This window comes from Falco peregrinus, chromosome 6 (assembly GCF_023634155.1).
Source record: "Falco peregrinus isolate bFalPer1 chromosome 6, bFalPer1.pri, whole genome shotgun sequence".
NCBI classification, from domain to species: Eukaryota; Metazoa; Chordata; class Aves; order Falconiformes; family Falconidae; genus Falco; species Falco peregrinus.
Window position 1 is genome coordinate 16071983 of NC_073726.1, and position 24067 is coordinate 16096049.

At 62.1% G+C, this 24067-nt stretch overlaps 4 protein-coding genes across 4 annotated transcripts; all 4 read left to right on the forward strand.

The window, feature by feature from the left end:
• The first annotated feature begins 1259 nt into the window (after positions 1-1259).
• On the forward strand, positions 1260-4375 carry LOC129784769 (acrosin-like). Its single transcript, XM_055808696.1, has 4 exons — positions 1260-1614; positions 1959-2224; positions 2516-2661; positions 3135-4375. The coding sequence occupies exons 1-4, from the start codon at positions 1436-1438 to the stop codon at positions 3498-3500; spliced, it is 957 nt and encodes a 318-aa protein (XP_055664671.1). The 5' UTR covers positions 1260-1435; the 3' UTR covers positions 3501-4375.
• Positions 4376-7328: 2953 nt separating this feature from the next.
• On the forward strand, positions 7329-10615 carry LOC129784778 (acrosin-like). Its single transcript, XM_055808717.1, has 4 exons — positions 7329-7854; positions 8199-8482; positions 8762-8901; positions 9375-10615. The coding sequence occupies exons 1-4, from the start codon at positions 7676-7678 to the stop codon at positions 9738-9740; spliced, it is 969 nt and encodes a 322-aa protein (XP_055664692.1). The 5' UTR covers positions 7329-7675; the 3' UTR covers positions 9741-10615.
• Positions 10616-13738: 3123 nt separating this feature from the next.
• LOC129784770 (acrosin-like) lies at positions 13739-16854 on the forward strand. Its single transcript, XM_055808697.1, has 4 exons — positions 13739-14093; positions 14438-14703; positions 14995-15140; positions 15614-16854. The coding sequence occupies exons 1-4, from the start codon at positions 13915-13917 to the stop codon at positions 15977-15979; spliced, it is 957 nt and encodes a 318-aa protein (XP_055664672.1). The 5' UTR covers positions 13739-13914; the 3' UTR covers positions 15980-16854.
• Positions 16855-19806: 2952 nt separating this feature from the next.
• On the forward strand, positions 19807-22646 carry LOC129784779 (acrosin-like). The gene is made up of 4 exons (XM_055808718.1): positions 19807-20332; positions 20677-20960; positions 21240-21379; positions 21853-22646. Exons 1-4 carry the CDS (start codon positions 20154-20156, stop codon positions 22216-22218), a joined length of 969 nt encoding a protein of 322 aa, XP_055664693.1. The 5' UTR covers positions 19807-20153; the 3' UTR covers positions 22219-22646.
• Positions 22647-24067: the final 1421 nt, after the last annotated feature.

Here is a 24067-nt window from a genome sequence, read left to right on the forward strand (position 1 = left end):
GCCAGGATGGCAGCAGGGAGCTGCCGCACCTCTCACAAGCTTTGGGGCTGCCATCCTTCAAGCCACTGCCCTCTACCCTCCAGGGACCTAGCCCTGCTGCGCAACCGTAATGCACGTGCCTGGCTCCTGCTTTTCTCCTGCACTCCAGCAGGTGAGCAAGGCTCCGCCAGACAGCGGCAGAAGGCAGACGCACGAGACAAGGCTGATGCAGGATTTACCAAAGCCATGGACAACAATGGCACGTACGGCTGAGAGCAGGAGCATCCTTCTCTCTCGAGAATTTCACCTTGCTTGTCCTTGCCACAAGTGCCCTGCTCGGTGTGCCCCCAGAACCGCAATCGAGCTCATAGGCAGCAAGGACACGAAGCCTGCCAGAGGGCGTTGCTGTGGCTGACATAGCCAGCCAGGACTGTGCTGCGCCTGCGTTTCACTGTGCTTTGTGCAGCAAGGTTGACAGTGCTGGGGTACGCGTGGCTTATTTGGCTTGCCCAGCACTGTTGCCGGCCGCAGCCGTAAGAGAGATTGGCTCTTGGACACCCAGGCATGCGCGTGCTGCCTGTAGTAGCCCCGCTCTCTGGTGTCTCTTTATTGGGAAGGAGACGGTGGCACAGGGCTGCAGAGAGCAGGGCGGCAGGGAACTTCGCAAAGAGGCTGCGAGGCCATGCTCGCTTTTGTCCTGTGAGCTGTTAACAGGCAGAGCTGGGAGCCAGGCGCCGCTGCCTGCCACGGGGCCTGCCCACCCTGATGGCGCAGCGCAAGCAGGGCATTGCACGGGGCTCTGTCGGGGTGTGCGATCCCAGCTTCTGCCTCCACTCCTGCTTGGAACCCCTCCTATTGCCTCCCCTCCCCCTCCACCCCCACCCCCCGACACCACCACGCCCAGCACCCGGAACCGGGCACTCTGTGACATCAGCCCCACGTCCAAGGGAACCCCAGGCAACGGGAATCCTGCGGGCAGTACGACGGCAGCCGTACTGGTGGCGACAAGCCCTCGTCCTTACAACTGCCACATGTCGCTGGCAGCGATGGATTTTCTGCATGTCCTCATTGTCCTGCTGGCCGTGTGCTGTCCTGTGCGCGGCACGTGGGACAGCTGTGGGTAAGTGGCCCCAGGCTCTGGGAGGGAGCTTGGGCAACCCTTGTGGGCTTCACTGGAGGGGGCCTGCTTGTCCCCCATGGCCACCCCACAGGTTCTTGAAGGCCGTCTGGGAGGCTCAGCTCCTTGCCAGCTCCTGGGCTGCCGGCACAACTGGTCCACGGGCTGAAGCAGAAAGCGGGGCGAGGGGAGCGGGCGCACGCCCCACGGGTTTCCTCGGCCCTTCTGGCCATGCCGTGTGGGGAGGGAAGACAGCTGGCCTTCAGCCGCAACGGCGCAAGCCATCCAGCAGCACAGTAAGGAGTTTCTGGTTACAGAGGGAGCTGCGGCCTTCGGCCCATGGCTTTGCACTACGGCATGTCGCGCGTCGTGGGTGGCACAGATGCCCAGCCAGGGGCCTGGCCCTGGATCGTCAGCATCCAGGCTCTCTTGGAAGGAGGCACGGCGCACATCTGCGGGGGCTCCCTCATCAGCCCACAGTGGGTCCTCACAGCAGCCCACTGCTTCATCGAGGTCAGGTAAGGAGGACCAGGGGTCGGGGCTAGCCCCACAACACTAGCAGGTGCCCTGAGCGCAGGAGCACGTGCTACTGCCATCCCGTTGCCCTGCAGTATACGCCCAGTGCCTGGGCACTCCGGAGCCCCGCCGAGAGGCTTGCGCAGGAGAAGGCTGGGCTCGCGTGCCACTGCTTGCCAGCAGCCTCCAGCTGGACACTGCTTGAGCCCAAGGCACGCCAGGGCAGTCGCAGCCTCCCTAGCGCTGCTTGCCTCTCTCCCTTGCCAAGCAGAAGGCAGGGCAAGTGCCAGGCTGCTGCAGCATGTGGCTGCGCTCCCTCTGAGCCCTCTCTCCATCTGCCTTGCAGGTACATCACCGCCTTGCGCGTGGTGCTCGGTGTCACCCAGCTGACTCAGCTGGGCCCTGAGGCTCAGGTGCGCAACGTCAGGCAGCTGCTGGTTCACCAGCACTACAGGAATGTCACGCAGAGGAACGACATTGCCTTGCTGGAACTGGACCAGCCTGTCCAGTGCAACAGCTACGTACAGCTTGCCTGTGTGCCTGACGCCTCGCTGAGAGTCTCAGAGCTGACAGCCTGCTACGTCAGTGGCTGGGGTGCCAGGAATGCAAGAGGTGAGTTGCCAAAACCTAGTGGCGGCGCGAGTGCAAGCTTGGCCAGCTTGGGGAGGCAGGTTGCGCTTCCTGATGGCAGAGGCGAAAGCCAGAGTCAGGCTGTGGGGACGTATGCCTCTTAAGGAGATGGGCCTGAGCCATTCCCCCAGAGCAAGGCAGAAAGGAAAGAGCGGTCCAACGCCTCTCCGCATGCAAAGCCAAGCCCCGGGATAAGCCTTCAGCCCGCCAGACAGGGGGAGGAGAACTGGCAGTGAGCTGCTGGGTGTTCATTCCTTTCTGTGCTCTTCACAGCTGGAGCATCGGCATACGCGCTGCAGGAGGCCCAGGTCCACCTCATCGATGCCAGGGTCTGTAACAGCAGCGGGTGGTACAGAGGGGCCATCCACACCCACAACATCTGTGCTGGCTACCCGCAGGGCGGCATCGACACCTGCCAGGTAGGAGTGTGCTACGAGCCAAGCCCCGGCAGCACAGGCAGCCCCGCCACAACCGCCCAAACGTGTGCCGTCACTCACGGCCTTTTGCTGGCCACTCACACTCCCATGGCTGGGTCCCCACCGATGAGGGCCTTCCCCCGCCCTTCCCCACGGGAAGGCCCTTGCCCAGGGCCTGCCCGCCTTGTCCCAGAGGCCTGACACTCTGCCTGGAAGGCCCACCCGGTGCCCTTGGCAGCCCAGAGCTCCACCATCCCAAGCCTGACACAGCCGTCTGCCTACACCTGCAGCATCACCGTGCCGCAGTGAGAGCGAGCCCTGCCTTGCAAGCCCACCGCCCCCTGCCAGGCAAGCTTCTACAGAGCTTGCCTGGCCACTCCATACAGCTCTGGCAGGTGCTGTGAGAGAGAAGGAGCCCGCCACCGGGCTGACGCTGGCCACCCAACAACCCCTTCATCCTCTCTCCTGCGCTGCAGGGGGACAGCGGTGGGCCTCTCGTGTGCCAAGACAAGCGCGCGGACTACTTCTGGCTTGTTGGTGTGACCAGCTGGGGGACGGGCTGTGCGAGAGCAAGGAAGCCCGGCGTCTACACCTCCACCCAGCACTTCTACGACTGGATCCTGGCGCAGATGGGCCTGCGCCCAGCAGTAACGACTACTGCAAGGCCACAGCCGGTCTTCACCTACACCCCCGTCCAGAGGCCAAGGCCAAGGCCAAGGCCAACAGAAGCGGGCAGGTTTACACCCTGCCCGTTTCCAGTCCAGAAGCTGCTGGACTTCTTTACTCGGCTGCAGGAGCTCCTGCAGTACCTAAGGGGGAAACAGCTTGGAGCAGCACGATGAAGAGGGTCCAGGGCAGGCTGCAGCGCACCACCACCGCTTCCCGCTGGGGCAATGCCTGCTGAAGCAAAGGCAACCTCCGTGTCAAAGGCCTGCTCTGTCCTGCCCGCGCTCCTCGCAAGGGCAGAATGAAGCTGGCTGACTTCTCGCAATAAAGTGTTTCTGTCTGCACGGCTAACCACGCGCCAGTCCACTTCAGTCTCCTGTGCAAGGCAAGGACGTCCGCGCCCGGCACCTGCCGAAGGAGGCGGGCTGCCACGTCGGGCACAAAGGGTCACTGCAAAGGGCTGAAGCTCTGCCCGCTCTGAGAGAAGCATGAGGACAGAGTGGAAGAAGGGAAGGCAGGTCATTGCAGGGCTCGGGGCCTTGGGGGTGGCACCTGGAAGCAGAGAATGCCTTAGGCCGGCTCCTGGTGGGAACCCCGGGTGCTTCTGGACGAGGCGCAAGCAAACTTGAAAGTGGACTCTCACGGCCAGCTGGGGGTCAGGGCAGATCCACGAGCTTGGGCCTTTGCTTATGCCGCGGAGTTCCTGGGCTTCCCCAGGCTGCTCTGCTTTCACAGCTGCGCCATGTTGCCAAGCCCAAGCCTACAGCTGCCGTGGCTGGAGGGAGCGCCAGTAGCTTTGAGCGGGGAGCAAAGCAGCTGCTGCTGCTTGGCTGTCCCCCGCTCCCTGGTCACCTACTGGCTGTAGTATCGGGGCTCCCGTATGACTGCCTGCAGGCTCTGCCTGGTCCTGTGCCAGGCTCTTCTTCAGGTTTGTGGCTGCACGGGTGACCTTGGCCCTGCTGCTTCCCACAGCATGCCCTCTGGCCGCTCCATCCCCTTGGGTTTCTCCACACAGGACCCCTGTTGCGGAGCCAGCAGACCCCCTTCTGCCCACAACTGACCACGCTCAGCCTGAGAGCTCCGCGGCGCCTTCGGCTTGGTGACACCTCTGACTATGGCAGTGCTGGGGGAGCAAGCTGTGTGTAGGGGATGTTACCAAGCCTGCTAGGAGTGCAGGGGAGTGGACCTTGCGCTCTGTGGTACGAGGTACGCCTGAGGCCTCTTGACAGAAAGCCGGACTTGTGCCGGGAGGGAGCATGCTCCAGCATCATCCGCAGAGCCATAAGTGTTCCTTTCACTGCATGATCGAGAGGAAGCAAAGGGCATGCCCTTGTTTCCAGAGATCCCAGTTCAGCCGGAGGCGTGCCCTGCAGCCATGGGTGGGAACAGAGCTGGGAGCTGCAGCACCATGGCTTGCCGGGGACCAAGCGCAGAGCAAGAGGAGGACGGTCCTACACAGCTTCAGAGGCAGGCCCTTCTGCAGCTCCCGCAGGGGGGGCGTGCCTAGGTGAGGGCACATGTAGGGGTCTGCACATGAGCAAGTTGACTTTGAAGGCTTAGTCGTGTACCTTTAAGACAGCCACAAAAACGTCAAGCATGTGAACAGCATGTGAAAACCCGGAACATAAAACCGCAGCATACCGGCACATGCAGCAACAGCAAATAGCAAGGAAGAAAAAGAAGACAGAAAGCCTACCAGCATGTGACACATGTACTATCTAAGATATATAAGCAATACTTAAAAACAAGGAAGAGCCATTTTGCCTGAACCCAGCCACGCAGATAGGGAGTTTTGGAGTCCCTACCGACTTGCGTCACCACAGGCATGCATGCTCAAGCACCTGCAAGTCCTTCCTGCCTCCAGGAGGTGGAGAGGTGGCCAGTGGCTGGCAGGCCTGGTCCTCTTGCAAGGTGGAGATGCTGGGGATGAGCAAGCACGTTGGCTGCAGCCACAGGCCATCCACATGCCTGAAAGGCTCTCTCTCCCCTCTTGCTTGTCACCTCGTCCAGCTTCAGGTTCACTAGTGAGTTGCGCACACACACAGGGCTCCCAGCAGCAGCTGGCCCGAGACACTGTGGCTTTCCAAGCACTGGCTGCCTGTGGCGTGTCTTGCCGTCGGCCTTTGCTAGCAGCCAGGCCTGGGGACCCACCGCGCAGCAGGTGCAGAGTGGTCCCACACAGGAAGGGCTTTGGGGTGGCTCTCCAAAAGAGGCCAGCGGGTTCTGTGGTGATCAGGCACAGGGCTCAGGCAAGCGAAGCAGCCAGCACTTTGCTTCTGTGTGACAGTCTCCTCGATCCCCCCTGCTCTCCAATTGCCATCCTTATACGTGCCCCTCACCTTCCCTGGCTCCTCCCTTTCTCAGCCCTGCTCTCCTCCCAGAAACGGGGCCAACCCCGCTTCTTTTGCCCCGCCATGCTCCCAGGTTTGCCCCATCTGTCAACACACGCGGTCTTTGGGTGCTCTTAGCTAGGTCACCTCGGACTTGCGTGCCATTACTGGACGGGCTTGCCTGGCTACTGCTGTCCCTGCCAGAGTCCTCTCCTCCAAGTCACCCCAAGCTCTTCCTTCAAGCAGCTGTGAAGCGTGGCCACCTCTGACGGCATTCCCCGCTAGCCACCTGCCAAACATGGTGCTGGAAGAGCAGAGTTTCCCCAGCACACAAGTTGTCTTCTCCAAGGCCGCCTTCTGCCTGCTCTCAGCAGACCCATGGGAGCCGGGAGCAGGTCCCTTTTCAAAACACAAAGCAGCCTTGAGCCCGCTTGCTTGGAGGCCCGGTTCTGGGGCCTAGGAAGCCGGGCTGCGCCTCAAGCGCCTTGAGAGCAGCTCTTCCGCTTTCAGGCAGAGCCTGCGTGGTCCTCCTCCTCGGGACCCGGTTGCTCCCTCCGCTCTGTGCCTTACGCCTCGCCACACAAGCCAGGATGGCAGCAGGGAGCTGCCGCACCTCTCACAAGCTTTGGGGCTGCCATCCTTCAAGCCACTGCCCTCTACCCTCCAGGGACCTAGCCCTGCTGCGCAACCGTAATGCACGTGCCTGGCTCCTGCTTTTCTCCTGCACTCCAGCAGGTGAGCAAGGCTCCGCCAGACAGCGGCAGAAGGCAGACGCACGAGACAAGGCTGATGCAGGATTTACCAAAGCCATGGACAACAATGGCACGTACGGCTGAGAGCAGGAGCATCCTTCTCTCTCGAGAATTTCACCTTGCTTGTCCTTGCCACAAGTGCCCTGCTCGGTGTGCCCCCAGAACGGCAATCGAGCTCATAGGCAGCAAGGACACGAAGCCTGCCAGAGGGCGTTGCTGTGGCTGACATAGCCAGCCAGGACTGTGCTGCGCCTGCGTTTCACTGTGCTTTGTGCAGCAAGGTTGACAGTGCTGGGGTACGCGTGGCTTATTTGGCTTGCCCAGCACTGTTGCCGGCCGCAGCCGTAAGAGAGATTGGCTCTTGGACACCCAGGCATGCGCGTGCTGCCTGTAGTAGCCCCGCTCTCTGGTGTCTCTTTATTGGGAAGGAGACGGTGGCACAGGGCTGCAGAGAGCAGGGCGGCAGGGAACTTCGCAAAGAGGCTGCGAGGCCATGCTCGCTTTTGTCCTGTGAGCTGTTAACAGGCAGAGCTGGGAGCCAGGCGCCGCTGCCTGCCACGGGGCCTGCCCACCCTGATGGCGCAGCGCAAGCAGGGCATTGCACGGGGCTCTGTCGGGGTGTGCGATCCCAGCTTCTGCCTCCACTCCTGCTTGGAACCCCTCCTATTGCCTCCCCTCCCCCTCCACCCCCACCCCCCCCGACACCACCACGCCCAGCACCCGGAACCGGGCACTCTGTGACATCAGCCCCACGTCCAAGGGAACCCCAGGCAACGGGAATCCTGCGGGCAGTACGACGGCAGCCGTACTGGTGGCGACAAGCCCTCGTCCTTACAACTGCCACATGTCGCTGGCAGCGATGGATTTTCTGCATGTCCTCATTGTCCTGCTGGCCGTGTGCTGTCCTGTGCGCGGCACGTGGGACAGCTGTGGGTAAGTGGCCCCAGGCTCTGGGAGGGAGCTTGGGCAACCCTTGTGGGCTTCACTGGAGGGGGCCTGCTTGTCCCCCATGGCCACCCCACAGGTTCTTGAAGGCCGTCTGGGAGGCTCAGCTCCTTGCCAGCTCCCGGGCTGCCGGCACAACTGGTCCACGGGCTGAAGCAGAAAGCGGGGCGAGGGGAGCGGGCGCACGCCCCACGGGTTTCCTCGGCCCTTCTGGCCATGCCGTGTGGGGAGGGAAGACAGCTGGCCTTCAGCCGCAACGGCGCAAGCCATCCAGCAGCACAGTAAGGAGTTTCTGGTTACAGAGGGAGCTGCGGCCTTCGGCCCATGGCTTTGCACTACGGCATGTCGCGCGTCGTGGGTGGCACAGATGCCCAGCCAGGGGCCTGGCCCTGGATCGTCAGCATCCAGGCTCTCTTGGAAGGAGGCACGGCGCACATCTGCGGGGGCTCCCTCATCAGCCCACAGTGGGTCCTCACAGCAGCCCACTGCTTCATCGAGGTCAGGTAAGGAGGACCAGGGGTCGGGGCTAGCCCCACAACACTAGCAGGTGCCCTGAGCGCAGGAGCACGTGCTACTGCCATCCCGTTGCCCTGCAGTATACGCCCAGTGCCTGGGCACTCCGGAGCCCCGCCGAGAGGCTTGCGCAGGAGAAGGCTGGGCTCGCGTGCCACTGCTTGCCAGCAGCCTCCAGCTGGACACTGCTTGAGCCCAAGGCACGCCAGGGCAGTCGCAGCCTCCCTAGCGCTGCTTGCCTCTCTCCCTTGCCAAGCAGAAGGCAGGGCAAGTGCCAGGCTGCTGCAGCATGTGGCTGCGCTCCCTCTGAGCCCTCTCTCCATCTGCCTTGCAGGTACATCACCGCCTTGCGCGTGGTGCTCGGTGTCACCCAGCTGACTCAGCTGGGCCCTGAGGCTCAGGTGCGCAACGTCAGGCAGCTGCTGGTTCACCAGCACTACAGGAATGTCACGCAGAGGAACGACATTGCCTTGCTGGAACTGGACCAGCCTGTCCAGTGCAACAGCTACGTACAGCTTGCCTGTGTGCCTGACGCCTCGCTGAGAGTCTCAGAGCTGACAGCCTGCTACGTCAGTGGCTGGGGTGCCAGGAATGCAAGAGGTGAGTTGCCAAAACCTAGTGGCGGCGCGAGTGCAAGCTTGGCCAGCTTGGGGAGGCAGGTTGCGCTTCCTGATGGCAGAGGCGAAAGCCAGAGTCAGGCTGTGGGGACGTATGCCTCTTAAGGAGATGGGCCTGAGCCATTCCCCCAGAGCAAGGCAGAAAGGAAAGAGCGGTCCAACGCCTCTCCGCATGCAAAGCCAAGCCCCGGGATAAGCCTTCAGCCCGCCAGACAGGGGGAGGAGAACTGGCAGTGAGCTGCTGGGTGTTCATTCCTTTCTGTGCTCTTCACAGCTGGAGCATCGGCATACGCGCTGCAGGAGGCCCAGGTCCACCTCATCGATGCCAGGGTCTGTAACAGCAGTGGGTGGTACAGAGGGGCCATCCACACCCACAACATCTGTGCTGGCTACCCGCAGGGCGGCATCGACACCTGCCAGGTAGGAGTGTGCTACGAGCCAAGCCCCGGCAGCACAGGCAGCCCCGCCACAACCGCCCAAACGTGTGCCGTCACTCACGGCCTTTTGCTGGCCACTCACACTCCCATGGCTGGGTCCCCACCGATGAGGGCCTTCCCCCGCCCTTCCCCACGGGAAGGCCCTTGCCCAGGGCCTGCCCGCCTTGTCCCAGAGGCCTGACACTCTGCCTGGAAGGCCCACCCGGTGCCCTTGGCAGCCCAGAGCTCCACCATCCCAAGCCTGACACAGCCGTCTGCCTACACCTGCAGCATCACCGTGCCGCAGTGAGAGCGAGCCCTGCCTTGCAAGCCCACCGCCCCCTGCCAGGCAAGCTTCTACAGAGCTTGCCTGGCCACTCCATACAGCTCTGGCAGGTGCTGTGAGAGAGAAGGAGCCCGCCACCGGGCTGACGCTGGCCACCCAACAACCCCTTCATCCTCTCTCCTGCGCTGCAGGGGGACAGCGGTGGGCCTCTCGTGTGCCAAGACAAGCGCGCGGACTACTTCTGGCTTGTTGGTGTGACCAGCTGGGGGACGGGCTGTGCGAGAGCAAGGAAGCCCGGCGTCTACACCTCCACCCAGCACTTCTACGACTGGATCCTGGCGCAGATGGGCCTGCGCCCAGCAGTAACGACTACTGCAAGGCCACAGCCGGTCTTCACCTACACCCCCGTCCAGAGGCCAAGGCCAAGGCCAAGGCCAACAGAAGCGGGCAGGTTTACACCCTGCCCGTTTCCAGTCCAGAAGCTGCTGGACTTCTTTACTCGGCTGCAGGAGCTCCTGCAGTACCTAAGGGGGAAACAGCTTGGAGCAGCACGATGAAGAGGGTCCAGGGCAGGCTGCAGCGCACCACCACCGCTTCCCGCTGGGGCAATGCCTGCTGAAGCAAAGGCAACCTCCGTGTCAAAGGCCTGCTCTGTCCTGCCCGCGCTCCTCGCAAGGGCAGAATGAAGCTGGCTGACTTCTCGCAATAAAGTGTTTCTGTCTGCACGGCTAACCACGCGCCAGTCCACTTCAGTCTCCTGTGCAAGGCAAGGACGTCCGCGCCCGGCACCTGCCGAAGGAGGCGGGCTGCCACGTCGGGCACAAAGGGTCACTGCAAAGGGCTGAAGCTCTGCCCGCTCTGAGAGAAGCATGAGGACAGAGTGGAAGAAGGGAAGGCAGGTCATTGCAGGGCTCGGGGCCTTGGGGGTGGCACCTGGAAGCAGAGAATGCCTTAGGCCGGCTCCTGGTGGGAACCCCGGGTGCTTCTGGACGAGGCGCAAGCAAACTTGAAAGTGGACTCTCACGGCCAGCTGGGGGTCAGGGCAGATCCACGAGCTTGGGCCTTTGCTTATGCCGCGGAGTTCCTGGGCTTCCCCAGGCTGCTCTGCTTTCACAGCTGCGCCATGTTGCCAAGCCCAAGCCTACAGCTGCCGTGGCTGGAGGGAGCGCCAGTAGCTTTGAGCGGGGAGCAAAGCAGCTGCTGCTGCTTGGCTGTCCCCCGCTCCCTGGTCACCTACTGGCTGTAGTATCGGGGCTCCCGTATGACTGCCTGCAGGCTCTGCCTGGTCCTGTGCCAGGCTCTTCTTCAGGTTTGTGGCTGCACGGGTGACCTTGGCCCTGCTGCTTCCCACAGCATGCCCTCTGGCCGCTCCATCCCCTTGGGTTTCTCCACACAGGACCCCTGTTGCGGAGCCAGCAGACCCCCTTCTGCCCACAACTGACCACGCTCAGCCTGAGAGCTCCGCGGCGCCTTCGGCTTGGTGACACCTCTGACTATGGCAGTGCTGGGGGAGCAAGCTGTGTGTAGGGGATGTTACCAAGCCTGCTAGGAGTGCAGGGGAGTGGACCTTGCGCTCTGTGGTACGAGGTACGCCTGAGGCCTCTTGACAGAAAGCCGGACTTGTGCCGGGAGGGAGCATGCTCCAGCATCATCCGCAGAGCCATAAGTGTTCCTTTCACTGCATGATCGAGAGGAAGCAAAGGGCATGCCCTTGTTTCCAGAGATCCCAGTTCAGCCGGAGGCGTGCCCTGCAGCCATGGGTGGGAACAGAGCTGGGAGCTGCAGCACCATGGCTTGCCGGGGACCAAGCGCAGAGCAAGAGGAGGACGGTCCTACACAGCTTCAGAGGCAGGCCCTTCTGCAGCTCCCGCAGGGGGGGCGTGCCTAGGTGAGGGCACATGTAGGGGTCTGCACATGAGCAAGTTGACTTTGAAGGCTTAGTCGTGTACCTTTAAGACAGCCACAAAAACGTCAAGCATGTGAACAGCATGTGAAAACCCGGAACATAAAACCGCAGCATACCGGCACATGCAGCAACAGCAAATAGCAAGGAAGAAAAAGAAGACAGAAAGCCTACCAGCATGTGACACATGTACTATCTAAGATATATAAGCAATACTTAAAAACAAGGAAGAGCCATTTTGCCTGAACCCAGCCACGCAGATAGGGAGTTTTGGAGTCCCTACCGACTTGCGTCACCACAGGCATGCATGCTCAAGCACCTGCAAGTCCTTCCTGCCTCCAGGAGGTGGAGAGGTGGCCAGTGGCTGGCAGGCCTGGTCCTCTTGCAAGGTGGAGATGCTGGGGATGAGCAAGCACGTTGGCTGCAGCCACAGGCCATCCACATGCCTGAAAGGCTCTCTCTCCCCTCTTGCTTGTCACCTCGTCCAGCTTCAGGTTCACTAGTGAGTTGCGCACACACACAGGGCTCCCAGCAGCAGCTGGCCCGAGACACTGTGGCTTTCCAAGCACTGGCTGCCTGTGGCGTGTCTTGCCGTCGGCCTTTGCTAGCAGCCAGGCCTGGGGACCCACCGCGCAGCAGGTGCAGAGTGGTCCCACACAGGAAGGGCTTTGGGGTGGCTCTCCAAAAGAGGCCAGCGGGTTCTGTGGTGATCAGGCACAGGGCTCAGGCAAGCGAAGCAGCCAGCACTTTGCTTCTGTGTGACAGTCTCCTCGATCCCCCCTGCTCTCCAATTGCCATCCTTATACGTGCCCCTCACCTTCCCTGGCTCCTCCCTTTCTCAGCCCTGCTCTCCTCCCAGAAACGGGGCCAACCCCGCTTCTTTTGCCCCGCCATGCTCCCAGGTTTGCCCCATCTGTCAACACACGCGGTCTTTGGGTGCTCTTAGCTAGGTCACCTCGGACTTGCGTGCCATTACTGGACGGGCTTGCCTGGCTACTGCTGTCCCTGCCAGAGTCCTCTCCTCCAAGTCACCCCAAGCTCTTCCTTCAAGCAGCTGTGAAGCGTGGCCACCTCTGACGGCATTCCCCGCTAGCCACCTGCCAAACATGGTGCTGGAAGAGCAGAGTTTCCCCAGCACACAAGTTGTCTTCTCCAAGGCCGCCTTCTGCCTGCTCTCAGCAGACCCATGGGAGCCGGCAGCAGGTCCCTTTTCAAAACACAAAGCAGCCTTGAGCCCGCTTGCTTGGAGGCCCGGTTCTGGGGCCTAGGAAGCCGGGCTGCGCCTCAAGCGCCTTGAGAGCAGCTCTTCCGCTTTCAGGCAGAGCCTGCGTGGTCCTCCTCCTCGGGACCCGGTTGCTCCCTCCGCTCTGTGCCTTACGCCTCGCCACACAAGCCAGGATGGCAGCAGGGAGCTGCCGCACCTCTCACAAGCTTTGGGGCTGCCATCCTTCAAGCCACTGCCCTCTACCCTCCAGGGACCTAGCCCTGCTGCGCAACCGTAATGCACGTGCCTGGCTCCTGCTTTTCTCCTGCACTCCAGCAGGTGAGCAAGGCTCCGCCAGACAGCGGCAGAAGGCAGACGCACGAGACAAGGCTGATGCAGGATTTACCAAAGCCATGGACAACAATGGCACGTACGGCTGAGAGCAGGAGCATCCTTCTCTCTCGAGAATTTCACCTTGCTTGTCCTTGCCACAAGTGCCCTGCTCGGTGTGCCCCCAGAACCGCAATCGAGCTCATAGGCAGCAAGGACACGAAGCCTGCCAGAGGGCGTTGCTGTGGCTGACATAGCCAGCCAGGACTGTGCTGCGCCTGCGTTTCACTGTGCTTTGTGCAGCAAGGTTGACAGTGCTGGGGTACGCGTGGCTTATTTGGCTTGCCCAGCACTGTTGCCGGCCGCAGCCGTAAGAGAGATTGGCTCTTGGACACCCAGGCATGCGCGTGCTGCCTGTAGTAGCCCCGCTCTCTGGTGTCTCTTTATTGGGAAGGAGACGGTGGCACAGGGCTGCAGAGAGCAGGGCGGCAGGGAACTTCGCAAAGAGGCTGCGAGGCCATGCTCGCTTTTGTCCTGTGAGCTGTTAACAGGCAGAGCTGGGAGCCAGGCGCCGCTGCCTGCCACGGGGCCTGCCCACCCTGATGGCGCAGCGCAAGCAGGGCATTGCACGGGGCTCTGTCGGGGTGTGCGATCCCAGCTTCTGCCTCCACTCCTGCTTGGAACCCCTCCTATTGCCTCCCCTCCCCCTCCACCCCCACCCCCCCGACACCACCACGCCCAGCACCCGGAACCGGGCACTCTGTGACATCAGCCCCACGTCCAAGGGAACCCCAGGCAACGGGAATCCTGCGGGCAGTACGACGGCAGCCGTACTGGTGGCGACAAGCCCTCGTCCTTACAACTGCCACATGTCGCTGGCAGCGATGGATTTTCTGCATGTCCTCATTGTCCTGCTGGCCGTGTGCTGTCCTGTGCGCGGCACGTGGGACAGCTGTGGGTAAGTGGCCCCAGGCTCTGGGAGGGAGCTTGGGCAACCCTTGTGGGCTTCACTGGAGGGGGCCTGCTTGTCCCCCATGGCCACCCCACAGGTTCTTGAAGGCCGTCTGGGAGGCTCAGCTCCTTGCCAGCTCCTGGGCTGCCGGCACAACTGGTCCACGGGCTGAAGCAGAAAGCGGGGCGAGGGGAGCGGGCGCACGCCCCACGGGTTTCCTCGGCCCTTCTGGCCATGCCGTGTGGGGAGGGAAGACAGCTGGCCTTCAGCCGCAACGGCGCAAGCCATCCAGCAGCACAGTAAGGAGTTTCTGGTTACAGAGGGAGCTGCGGCCTTCGGCCCATGGCTTTGCACTACGGCATGTCGCGCGTCGTGGGTGGCACAGATGCCCAGCCAGGGGCCTGGCCCTGGATCGTCAGCATCCAGGCTCTCTTGGAAGGAGGCACGGCGCACATCTGCGGGGGCTCCCTCATCAGCCCACAGTGGGTCCTCACAGCAGCCCACTGCTTCATCGAGGTCAGGTAAGGAGGACCAGGGGTCGGGGCTAGCCCCACAACACTAGCAGGTGCCCTGAGCGCAGGAGCACGTGCTACTGCCATCCCGTTGCCCTGCAGTATACGCCCAGTGCCTGGGCACTCCGGAGCCCCGCCGAGAGGCTTGCGCAGGAGAAGGCTGGGCTCGCGTGCCACTGCTTGCCAGCAGCCTCCAGCTGGACACTGCTTGAGCCCAAGGCACGCCAGGGCAGTCGCAGCCTCCCTAGCGCTGCTTGCCTCTCTCCCTTGCCAAGCAGAAGGCAGGGCAAGTGCCAGGCTGCTGCAGCATGTGGCTGCGCTCCCTCTGAGCCCTCTCTCCATCTGCCTTGCAGGTACATCACCGCCTTGCGCGTGGTGCTCGGTGTCACCCAGCTGACTCAGCTGGGCCCTGAGGCTCAGGTGCGCAACGTCAGGCAGCTGCTGGTTCACCAGCACTACAGGAATGTCACGCAGAGGAACGACATTGCCTTGCTGGAACTGGACCAGCCTGTCCAGTGCAACAGCTACGTACAGCTTGCCTGTGTGCCTGACGCCTCGCTGAGAGTCTCAGAGCTGACAGCCTGCTACGTCAGTGGCTGGGGTGCCAGGAATGCAAGAGGTGAGTTGCCAAAACCTAGTGGCGGCGCGAGTGCAAGCTTGGCCAGCTTGGGGAGGCAGGTTGCGCTTCCTGATGGCAGAGGCGAAAGCCAGAGTCAGGCTGTGGGGACGTATGCCTCTTAAGGAGATGGGCCTGAGCCATTCCCCCAGAGCAAGGCAGAAAGGAAAGAGCGGTCCAACGCCTCTCCGCATGCAAAGCCAAGCCCCGGGATAAGCCTTCAGCCCGCCAGACAGGGGGAGGAGAACTGGCAGTGAGCTGCTGGGTGTTCATTCCTTTCTGTGCTCTTCACAGCTGGAGCATCGGCATACGCGCTGCAGGAGGCCCAGGTCCACCTCATCGATGCCAGGGTCTGTAACAGCAGCGGGTGGTACAGAGGGGCCATCCACACCCACAACATCTGTGCTGGCTACCCGCAGGGCGGCATCGACACCTGCCAGGTAGGAGTATGCTACAAGCCAAGCCCCGGCAGCACAGGCAGCCCCGCCACAACCGCCCAAACGTGTGCCGTCACTCACGGCCTTTTGCTGGCCACTCACACTCCCATGGCTGGGTCCCCACCGATGAGGGCCTTCCCCCGCCCTTCCCCACGGGAAGGCCCTTGCCCAGGGCCTGCCCGCCTTGTCCCAGAGGCCTGACACTCTGCCTGGAAGGCCCACCCGGTGCCCTTGGCAGCCCAGAGCTCCACCATCCCAAGCCTGACACAGCCGTCTGCCTACACCTGCAGCATCACCGTGCCGCAGTGAGAGCGAGCCCTGCCTTGCAAGCCCACCGCCCCCTGCCAGGCAAGCTTCTACAGAGCTTGCCTGGCCACTCCATACAGCTCTGGCAGGTGCTGTGAGAGAGAAGGAGCCCGCCACCGGGCTGACGCTGGCCACCCAACAACCCCTTCATCCTCTCTCCTGCGCTGCAGGGGGACAGCGGTGGGCCTCTCGTGTGCCAAGACAAGCGCGCGGACTACTTCTGGCTTGTTGGTGTGACCAGCTGGGGGACGGGCTGTGCGAGAGCAAGGAAGCCCGGCGTCTACACCTCCACCCAGCACTTCTACGACTGGATCCTGGCGCAGATGGGCCTGCGCCCAGCAGTAACGACTACTGCAAGGCCACAGCCGGTCTTCACCTACACCCCCGTCCAGAGGCCAAGGCCAAGGCCAAGGCCAACAGAAGCGGGCAGGTTTACACCCTGCCCGTTTCCAGTCCAGAAGCTGCTGGACTTCTTTACTCGGCTGCAGGAGCTCCTGCAGTACCTAAGGGGGAAACAGCTTGGAGCAGCACGATGAAGAGGGTCCAGGGCAGGCTGCAGCGCACCACCACCGCTTCCCGCTGGGGCAATGCCTGCTGAAGCAAAGGCAACCTCCGTGTCAAAGGCCTGCTCTGTCCTGCCCGCGCTCCTCGCAAGGGCAGAATGAAGCTGGCTGACTTCTCGCAATAAAGTGTTTCTGTCTGCACGGCTAACCACGCGCCAGTCCACTTCAGTCTCCTGTGCAAGGCAAGGACGTCCGCGCCCGGCACCTGCCGAAGGAGGCGGGCTGCCACGTCGGGCACAAAGGGTCACTGCAAAGGGCTGAAGCTCTGCCCGCTCTGAGAGAAGCATGAGGACAGAGTGGAAGAAGGGAAGGCAGGTCATTGCAGGGCTCGGGGCCTTGGGGGTGGCACCTGGAAGCAGAGAATGCCTTAGGCCGGCTCCTGGTGGGAACCCCGGGTGCTTCTGGACGAGGCGCAAGCAAACTTGAAAGTGGACTCTCACGGCCAGCTGGGGGTCAGGGCAGATCCACGAGCTTGGGCCTTTGCTTATGCCGCGGAGTTCCTGGGCTTCCCCAGGCTGCTCTGCTTTCACAGCTGCGCCATGTTGCCAAGCCCAAGCCTACAGCTGCCGTGGCTGGAGGGAGCGCCAGTAGCTTTGAGCGGGGAGCAAAGCAGCTGCTGCTGCTTGGCTGTCCCCCGCTCCCTGGTCACCTACTGGCTGTAGTATCGGGGCTCCCGTATGACTGCCTGCAGGCTCTGCCTGGTCCTGTGCCAGGCTCTTCTTCAGGTTTGTGGCTGCACGGGTGACCTTGGCCCTGCTGCTTCCCACAGCATGCCCTCTGGCCGCTCCATCCCCTTGGGTTTCTCCACACAGGACCCCTGTTGCGGAGCCAGCAGACCCCCTTCTGCCCACAACTGACCACGCTCAGCCTGAGAGCTCCGCGGCGCCTTCGGCTTGGTGACACCTCTGACTATGGCAGTGCTGGGGGAGCAAGCTGTGTGTAGGGGATGTTACCAAGCCTGCTGGGAGTGCAGGGGAGTGGACCTTGCGCTCTGTGGTACGAGGTACGCCTGAGGCCTCTTGACAGAAAGCCGGACTTGTGCCGGGAGGGAGCATGCTCCAGCATCATCCGCAGAGCCATAAGTGTTCCTTTCACTGCATGATCGAGAGGAAGCAAAGGGCATGCCCTTGTTTCCAGAGATCCCAGTTCAGCCGGAGGCGTGCCCTGCAGCCATGGGTGGGAACAGAGCTGGGAGCTGCAGCACCATGGCTTGCCGGGGACCAAGCGCAGAGCAAGAGGAGGACGGTCCTACACAGCTTCAGAGGCAGGCCCTTCTGCAGCTCCCGCAGGGGGGGCGTGCCTAGGTGAGGGCACATGTAGGGGTCTGCACATGAGCAAGTTGACTTTGAAGGCTTAGTCGTGTACCTTTAAGACAGCCACAAAAACGTCAAGCATGTGAACAGCATGTGAAAACCCGGAACATAAAACCGCAGCATACCGGCACATGCAGCAACAGCAAATAGCAAGGAAGAAAAAGAAGACAGAAAGCCTACCAGCATGTGACACATGTACTATCTAAGATATATAAGCAATACTTAAAAACAAGGAAGAGCCATTTTGCCTGAACCCAGCCACGCAGATAGGGAGTTTTGGAGTCCCTACCGACTTGCGTCACCACAGGCATGCATGCTCAAGCACCTGCAAGTCCTTCCTGCCTCCAGGAGGTGGAGAGGTGGCCAGTGGCTGGCAGGCCTGGTCCTCTTGCAAGGTGGAGATGCTGGGGATGAGCAAGCACGTTGGCTGCAGCCACAGGCCATCCACATGCCTGAAAGGCTCTCTCTCCCCTCTTGCTTGTCACCTCGTCCAGCTTCAGGTTCACTAGTGAGTTGCGCACACACACAGGGCTCCCAGCAGCAGCTGGCCCGAGACACTGTGGCTTTCCAAGCGCTGGCTGCCTGTGGCGTGTCTTGCCGTCGGCCTTTGCTAGCAGCCAGGCCTGGGGACCCACCGCGCAGCAGGTGCAGAGTGGTCCCACACAGGAAGGGCTTTGGGGTGGCTCTCCAAAAGAGGCCAGCGGGTTCTGTGGTGATCAGGCACAGGGCTCAGGCAAGCGAAGCAGCCAGCACTTTGCTTCTGTGTGACAGTCTCCTCGATCCCCCCTGCTCTCCAATTGCCATCCTTATACGTGCCCCTCACCTTCCCTGGCTCCTCCCTTTCTCAGCCCTGCTCTCCTCCCAGAAACGGGGCCAACCCCGCTTCTTTTGCCCCGCCATGCTCCCAGGTTTGCCCCATCTGTCAACACACGCGGTCTTTGGGTGCTCTTAGCTAGGTCACCTCGGACTTGCGTGCCATTACTGGACGGGCTTGCCTGGCTACTGCTGTCCCTGCCAGAGTCCTCTCCTCCAAGTCACCCCAAGCTCTTCCTTCAAGCAGCTGTGAAGCGTGGCCACCTCTGACGGCATTCCCCGCTAGCCACCTGCCAAACATGGTGCTGGAAGAGCAGAGTTTCCCCAGCACACAAGTTGTCTTCTCCAAGGCCGCCTTCTGCCTGCTCTCAGCAGACCCATGGGAGCCGGGAGCAGGTCCCTTTTCAAAACACAAAGCAGCCTTGAGCCCGCTTGCTTGGAGGCCCGGTTCTGGGGCCTAGGAAGCCGGGCTGCGCCTCAAGCGCCTTGAGAGCAGCTCTTCCGCTTTCAGGCAGAGCCTGCGTGGTCCTCCTCCTCGGGACCCGGTTGCTCCCTCCGCTCTGTGCCTTACGCCTCGCCACACAAGCCAGGATGGCAGCAGGGAGCTGCCGCACCTCTCACAAGCTTTGGGGCTGCCATCCTTCAAGCCACTGCCCTCTACCCTCCAGGGACCTAGCCCTGCTGCGCAACCGTAATGCACGTGCCTGGCTCCTGCTTTTCTCCTGCACTCCAGCAGGTGAGCAAGGCTCCGCCAGACAGCGGCAGAAGGCAGACGCACGAGACAAGGCTGATGCAGGATTTACCAAAGCCATGGACAACAATGGCACGTACGGCTGAGAGCAGGAGCATCCTTCTCTCTCGAGAATTTCACCTTGCTTGTCCTTGCCACAAGTGCCCTGCTCGGTGTGCCCCCAGAACCGCAATCGAGCTCATAGGCAGCAAGGACACGAAGCCTGCCAGAGGGCGTTGCTGTGGCTGACATAGCCAGCCAGGACTGTGCTGCGCCTGCGTTTCACTGTGCTTTGTGCAGCAAGGTTGACAGTGCTGGGGTACGCGTGGCTTATTTGGCTTGCCCAGCACTGTTGCCGGCCGCAGCCGTAAGAGAGATTGGCTCTTGGACACCCAGGCATGCGCGTGCTGCCTGTAGTAGCCCCGCTCTCTGGTGTCTCTTTATTGGGAAGGAGACGGTGGCACAGGGCTGCAGAGAGCAGGGCGGCAGGGAACTTCGCAAAGAGGCTGCGAGGCCATGCTCGCTTTTGTCCTGTGAGCTGTTAACAGGCAGAGCTGGGAGCCAGGCGCCGCTGCCTGCCACGGGGCCTGCCCACCCTGATGGCGCAGCGCAAGCAGGGCATTGCACGGGGCTCTGTCGGGGTGTGCGATCCCAGCTTCTGCCTCCACTCCTGCTTGGAACCCCTCCTATTGCCTCCCCTCCCCCTCCACCCCCACCCCCCCGACACCACCACGCCCAGCACCCGGAACCGGGCACTCTGTGACATCAGCCCCACGTCCAAGGGAACCCCAGGCAACGGGAATCCTGCGGGCAGTACGACGGCAGCCGTACTGGTGGCGACAAGCCCTCGTCCTTACAACTGCCACATGTCGCTGGCAGCGATGGATTTTCTGCATGTCCTCATTGTCCTGCTGGCCGTGTGCTGTCCTGTGCGCGGCACGTGGGACAGCTGTGGGTAAGTGGCCCCAGGCTCTGGGAGGGAGCTTGGGCAACCCTTGTGGGCTTCACTGGAGGGGGCCTGCTTGTCCCCCATGGCCACCCCACAGGTTCTTGAAGGCCGTCTGGGAGGCTCAGCTCCTTGCCAGCTCCCGGGCTGCCGGCACAACTGGTCCACGGGCTGAAGCAGAAAGCGGGGCGAGGGGAGCGGGCGCACGCCCCACGGGTTTCCTCGGCCCTTCTGGCCATGCCGTGTGGGGAGGGAAGACAGCTGGCCTTCAGCCGCAACGGCGCAAGCCATCCAGCAGCACAGTAAGGAGTTTCTGGTTACAGAGGGAGCTGCGGCCTTCGGCCCATGGCTTTGCACTACGGCATGTCGCGCGTCGTGGGTGGCACAGATGCCCAGCCAGGGGCCTGGCCCTGGATCGTCAGCATCCAGGCTCTCTTGGAAGGAGGCACGGCGCACATCTGCGGGGGCTCCCTCATCAGCCCACAGTGGGTCCTCACAGCAGCCCACTGCTTCATCGAGGTCAGGTAAGGAGGACCAGGGGTCGGGGCTAGCCCCACAACACTAGCAGGTGCCCTGAGCGCAGGAGCACGTGCTACTGCCATCCCGTTGCCCTGCAGTATACGCCCAGTGCCTGGGCACTCCGGAGCCCCGCCGAGAGGCTTGCGCAGGAGAAGGCTGGGCTCGCGTGCCACTGCTTGCCAGCAGCCTCCAGCTGGACACTGCTTGAGCCCAAGGCACGCCAGGGCAGTCGCAGCCTCCCTAGCGCTGCTTGCCTCTCTCCCTTGCCAAGCAGAAGGCAGGGCAAGTGCCAGGCTGCTGCAGCATGTGGCTGCGCTCCCTCTGAGCCCTCTCTCCATCTGCCTTGCAGGTACATCACCGCCTTGCGCGTGGTGCTCGGTGTCACCCAGCTGACTCAGCTGGGCCCTGAGGCTCAGGTGCGCAACGTCAGGCAGCTGCTGGTTCACCAGCACTACAGGAATGTCACGCAGAGGAACGACATTGCCTTGCTGGAACTGGACCAGCCTGTCCAGTGCAACAGCTACGTACAGCTTGCCTGTGTGCCTGACGCCTCGCTGAGAGTCTCAGAGCTGACAGCCTGCTACGTCAGTGGCTGGGGTGCCAGGAATGCAAGAGGTGAGTTGCCAAAACCTAGTGGCGGCGCGAGTGCAAGCTTGGCCAGCTTGGGGAGGCAGGTTGCGCTTCCTGATGGCAGAGGCGAAAGCCAGAGTCAGGCTGTGGGGACGTATGCCTCTTAAGGAGATGGGCCTGAGCCATTCCCCCAGAGCAAGGCAGAAAGGAAAGAGCGGTCCAACGCCTCTCCGCATGCAAAGCCAAGCCCCGGGATAAGCCTTCAGCCCGCCAGACAGGGGGAGGAGAACTGGCAGTGAGCTGCTGGGTGTTCATTCCTTTCTGTGCTCTTCACAGCTGGAGCATCGGCATACGCGCTGCAGGAGGCCCAGGTCCACCTCATCGATGCCAGGGTCTGTAACAGCAGTGGGTGGTACAGAGGGGCCATCCACACCCACAACATCTGTGCTGGCTACCCGCAGGGCGGCATCGACACCTGCCAGGTAGGAGTGTGCTACGAGCCAAGCCCCGGCAGCACAGGCAGCCCCGCCACAACCGCCCAAACGTGTGCCGTCACTCACGGCCTTTTGCTGGCCACTCACACTCCCATGGCTGGGTCCCCACCGATGAGGGCCTTCCCCCGCCCTTCCCCACGGGAAGGCCCTTGCCCAGGGCCTGCCCGCCTTGTCCCAGAGGCCTGACACTCTGCCTGGAAGGCCCACCCGGTGCCCTTGGCAGCCCAGAGCTCCACCATCCCAAGCCTGACACAGCCGTCTGCCTACACCTGCAGCATCACCGTGCCGCAGTGAGAGCGAGCCCTGCCTTGCAAGCCCACCGCCCCCTGCCAGGCAAGCTTCTACAGAGCTTGCCTGGCCACTCCATACAGCTCTGGCAGGTGCTGTGAGAGAGAAGGAGCCCGCCACCGGGCTGACGCTGGCCACCCAACAACCCCTTCATCCTCTCTCCTGCGCTGCAGGGGGACAGCGGTGGGCCTCTCGTGTGCCAAGACAAGCGCGCGGACTACTTCTGGCTTGTTGGTGTGACCAGCTGGGGGACGGGCTGTGCGAGAGCAAGGAAGCCCGGCGTCTACACCTCCACCCAGCACTTCTACGACTGGATCCTGGCGCAGATGGGCCTGCGCCCAGCAGTAACGACTACTGCAAGGCCACAGCCGGTCTTCACCTACACCCCCGTCCAGAGGCCAAGGCCAAGGCCAAGGCCAACAGAAGCGGGCAGGTTTACACCCTGCCCGTTTCCAGTCCAGAAGCTGCTGGACTTCTTTACTCGGCTGCAGGAGCTCCTGCAGTACCTAAGGGGGAAACAGCTTGGAGCAGCACGATGAAGAGGGTCCAGGGCAGGCTGCAGCGCACCACCACCGCTTCCCGCTGGGGCAATGCCTGCTGAAGCAAAGGCAACCTCCGTGTCAAAGGCCTGCTCTGTCCTGCCCGCGCTCCTCGCAAGGGCAGAATGAAGCTGGCTGACTTCTCGCAATAAAGTGTTTCTGTCTGCACGGCTAACCACGCGCCAGTCCACTTCAGTCTCCTGTGCAAGGCAAGGACGTCCGCGCCCGGCACCTGCCGAAGGAGGCGGGCTGCCACGTCGGGCACAAAGGGTCACTGCAAAGGGCTGAAGCTCTGCCCGCTCTGAGAGAAGCATGAGGACAGAGTGGAAGAAGGGAAGGCAGGTCATTGCAGGGCTCGGGGCCTTGGGGGTGGCACCTGGAAGCAGAGAATGCCTTAGGCCGGCTCCTGGTGGGAACCCCGGGTGCTTCTGGACGAGGCGCAAGCAAACTTGAAAGTGGACTCTCACGGCCAGCTGGGGGTCAGGGCAGATCCACGAGCTTGGGCCTTTGCTTATGCTGCGGAGTTCCTGGGCTTCCCCAGGCTGCTCTGCTTTCACAGCTGCGCCATGTTGCCAAGCCCAAGCCTACAGCTGCCGTGGCTGGAGGGAGCGCCAGTAGCTTTGAGCGGGGAGCAAAGCAGCTGCTGCTGCTTGGCTGTCCCCCGCTCCCTGGTCACCTACTGGCTGTAGTATCGGGGCTCCCGTATGACTGCCTGCAGGCTCTGCCTGGTCCTGTGCCAGGCTCTTCTTCAGGTTTGTGGCTGCACGGGTGACCTTGGCCCTGCTGCTTCCCACAGCATGCCCTCTGGCCGCTCCATCCCCTTGGGTTTCTCCACACAGGACCCCTGTTGCGGAGCCAGCAGACCCCCTTCTGCCCACAACTGACCACGCTCAGCCTGAGAGCTCCGCGGCGCCTTCGGCTTGGTGACACCTCTGACTATGGCAGTGCTGGGGGAGCAAGCTGTGTGTAGGGGATGTTACCAAGCCTGCTGGGAGTGCAGGGGAGTGGACCTTGCGCTCTGTGGTACGAGGTACGCCTGAGGCCTCTTGACAGAAAGCCGGACTTGTGCCGGGAGGGAGCATGCTCCAGCATCATCCGCAGAGCCATAAGTGTTCCTTTCACTGCATGATCGAGAGGAAGCAAAGGGCATGCCCTTGTTTCCAGAGATCCCAGTTCAGCCGGAGGCGTGCCCTGCAGCCATGGGTGGGAACAGAGCTGGGAGCTGCAGCACCATGGCTTGCCGGGGACCAAGCGCAGAGCAAGAGGAGGACGGTCCTACACAGCTTCAGAGGCAGGCCCTTCTGCAGCTCCCGCAGGGGGGGCGTGCCTAGGTGAGGGCACATGTAGGGGTCTGCACATGAGCAAGTTGACTTTGAAGGCTTAGTCGTGTACCTTTAAGACAGCCACAAAAACGTCAAGCATGTGAACAGCATGTGAAAACCCGGAACATAAAACCGCAGCATACCGGCACATGCAGCAACAGCAAATAGCAAGGAAGAAAAAGAAGACAGAAAGCCTACCAGCATGTGACACATGTACTATCTAAGATATATAAGCAATACTTAAAAACAAGGAAGAGCCATTTTGCCTGAACCCAGCCACGCAGATAGGGAGTTTTGGAGTCCCTACCGACTTGCGTCACCACAGGCATGCATGCTCAAGCACCTGCAAGTCCTTCCTGCCTCCAGGAGGTGGAGAGGTGGCCAGTGGCTGGCAGGCCTGGTCCTCTTGCAAGGTGGAGATGCTGGGGATGAGCAAGCACGTTGGCTGCAGCCACAGGCCATCCACATGCCTGAAAGGCTCTCTCTCCCCTCTTGCTTGTCACCTCGTCCAGCTTCAGGTTCACTAG

Excerpts from the sequence above, each read along its gene's own strand:
- LOC129784770 (XM_055808697.1), top strand. The coding sequence starts at position 13,915 with ATGGCTTTGCACTACGGCATGTCGCGCGTCGTGGGTGGCACAGATGCC. Across the intron at positions 14,094-14,437 it reads CACTGCTTCATCGAGGTCAG|GTACATCACCGCCTTGCGCG; the intron begins GTAAGGAGGACC and ends TCTGCCTTGCAG. Across the intron at positions 15,141-15,613 it reads GCGGCATCGACACCTGCCAG|GGGGACAGCGGTGGGCCTCT; the intron begins GTAGGAGTATGC and ends CCTGCGCTGCAG.
- LOC129784769 (XM_055808696.1), top strand. The coding sequence starts at position 1,436 with ATGGCTTTGCACTACGGCATGTCGCGCGTCGTGGGTGGCACAGATGCC. Across the intron at positions 1,615-1,958 it reads CACTGCTTCATCGAGGTCAG|GTACATCACCGCCTTGCGCG; the intron begins GTAAGGAGGACC and ends TCTGCCTTGCAG. Across the intron at positions 2,662-3,134 it reads GCGGCATCGACACCTGCCAG|GGGGACAGCGGTGGGCCTCT; the intron begins GTAGGAGTGTGC and ends CCTGCGCTGCAG.
- LOC129784778 (XM_055808717.1), top strand. The coding sequence starts at position 7,676 with ATGGCTTTGCACTACGGCATGTCGCGCGTCGTGGGTGGCACAGATGCC. Across the intron at positions 8,483-8,761 it reads AGGTGAGTTGCCAAAACCTA|CATCGGCATACGCGCTGCAG; the intron begins GTGGCGGCGCGA and ends TCACAGCTGGAG. Across the intron at positions 8,902-9,374 it reads GCGGCATCGACACCTGCCAG|GGGGACAGCGGTGGGCCTCT; the intron begins GTAGGAGTGTGC and ends CCTGCGCTGCAG.
- LOC129784779 (XM_055808718.1), top strand. The coding sequence starts at position 20,154 with ATGGCTTTGCACTACGGCATGTCGCGCGTCGTGGGTGGCACAGATGCC. Across the intron at positions 20,333-20,676 it reads CACTGCTTCATCGAGGTCAG|GTACATCACCGCCTTGCGCG; the intron begins GTAAGGAGGACC and ends TCTGCCTTGCAG. Across the intron at positions 21,380-21,852 it reads GCGGCATCGACACCTGCCAG|GGGGACAGCGGTGGGCCTCT; the intron begins GTAGGAGTGTGC and ends CCTGCGCTGCAG.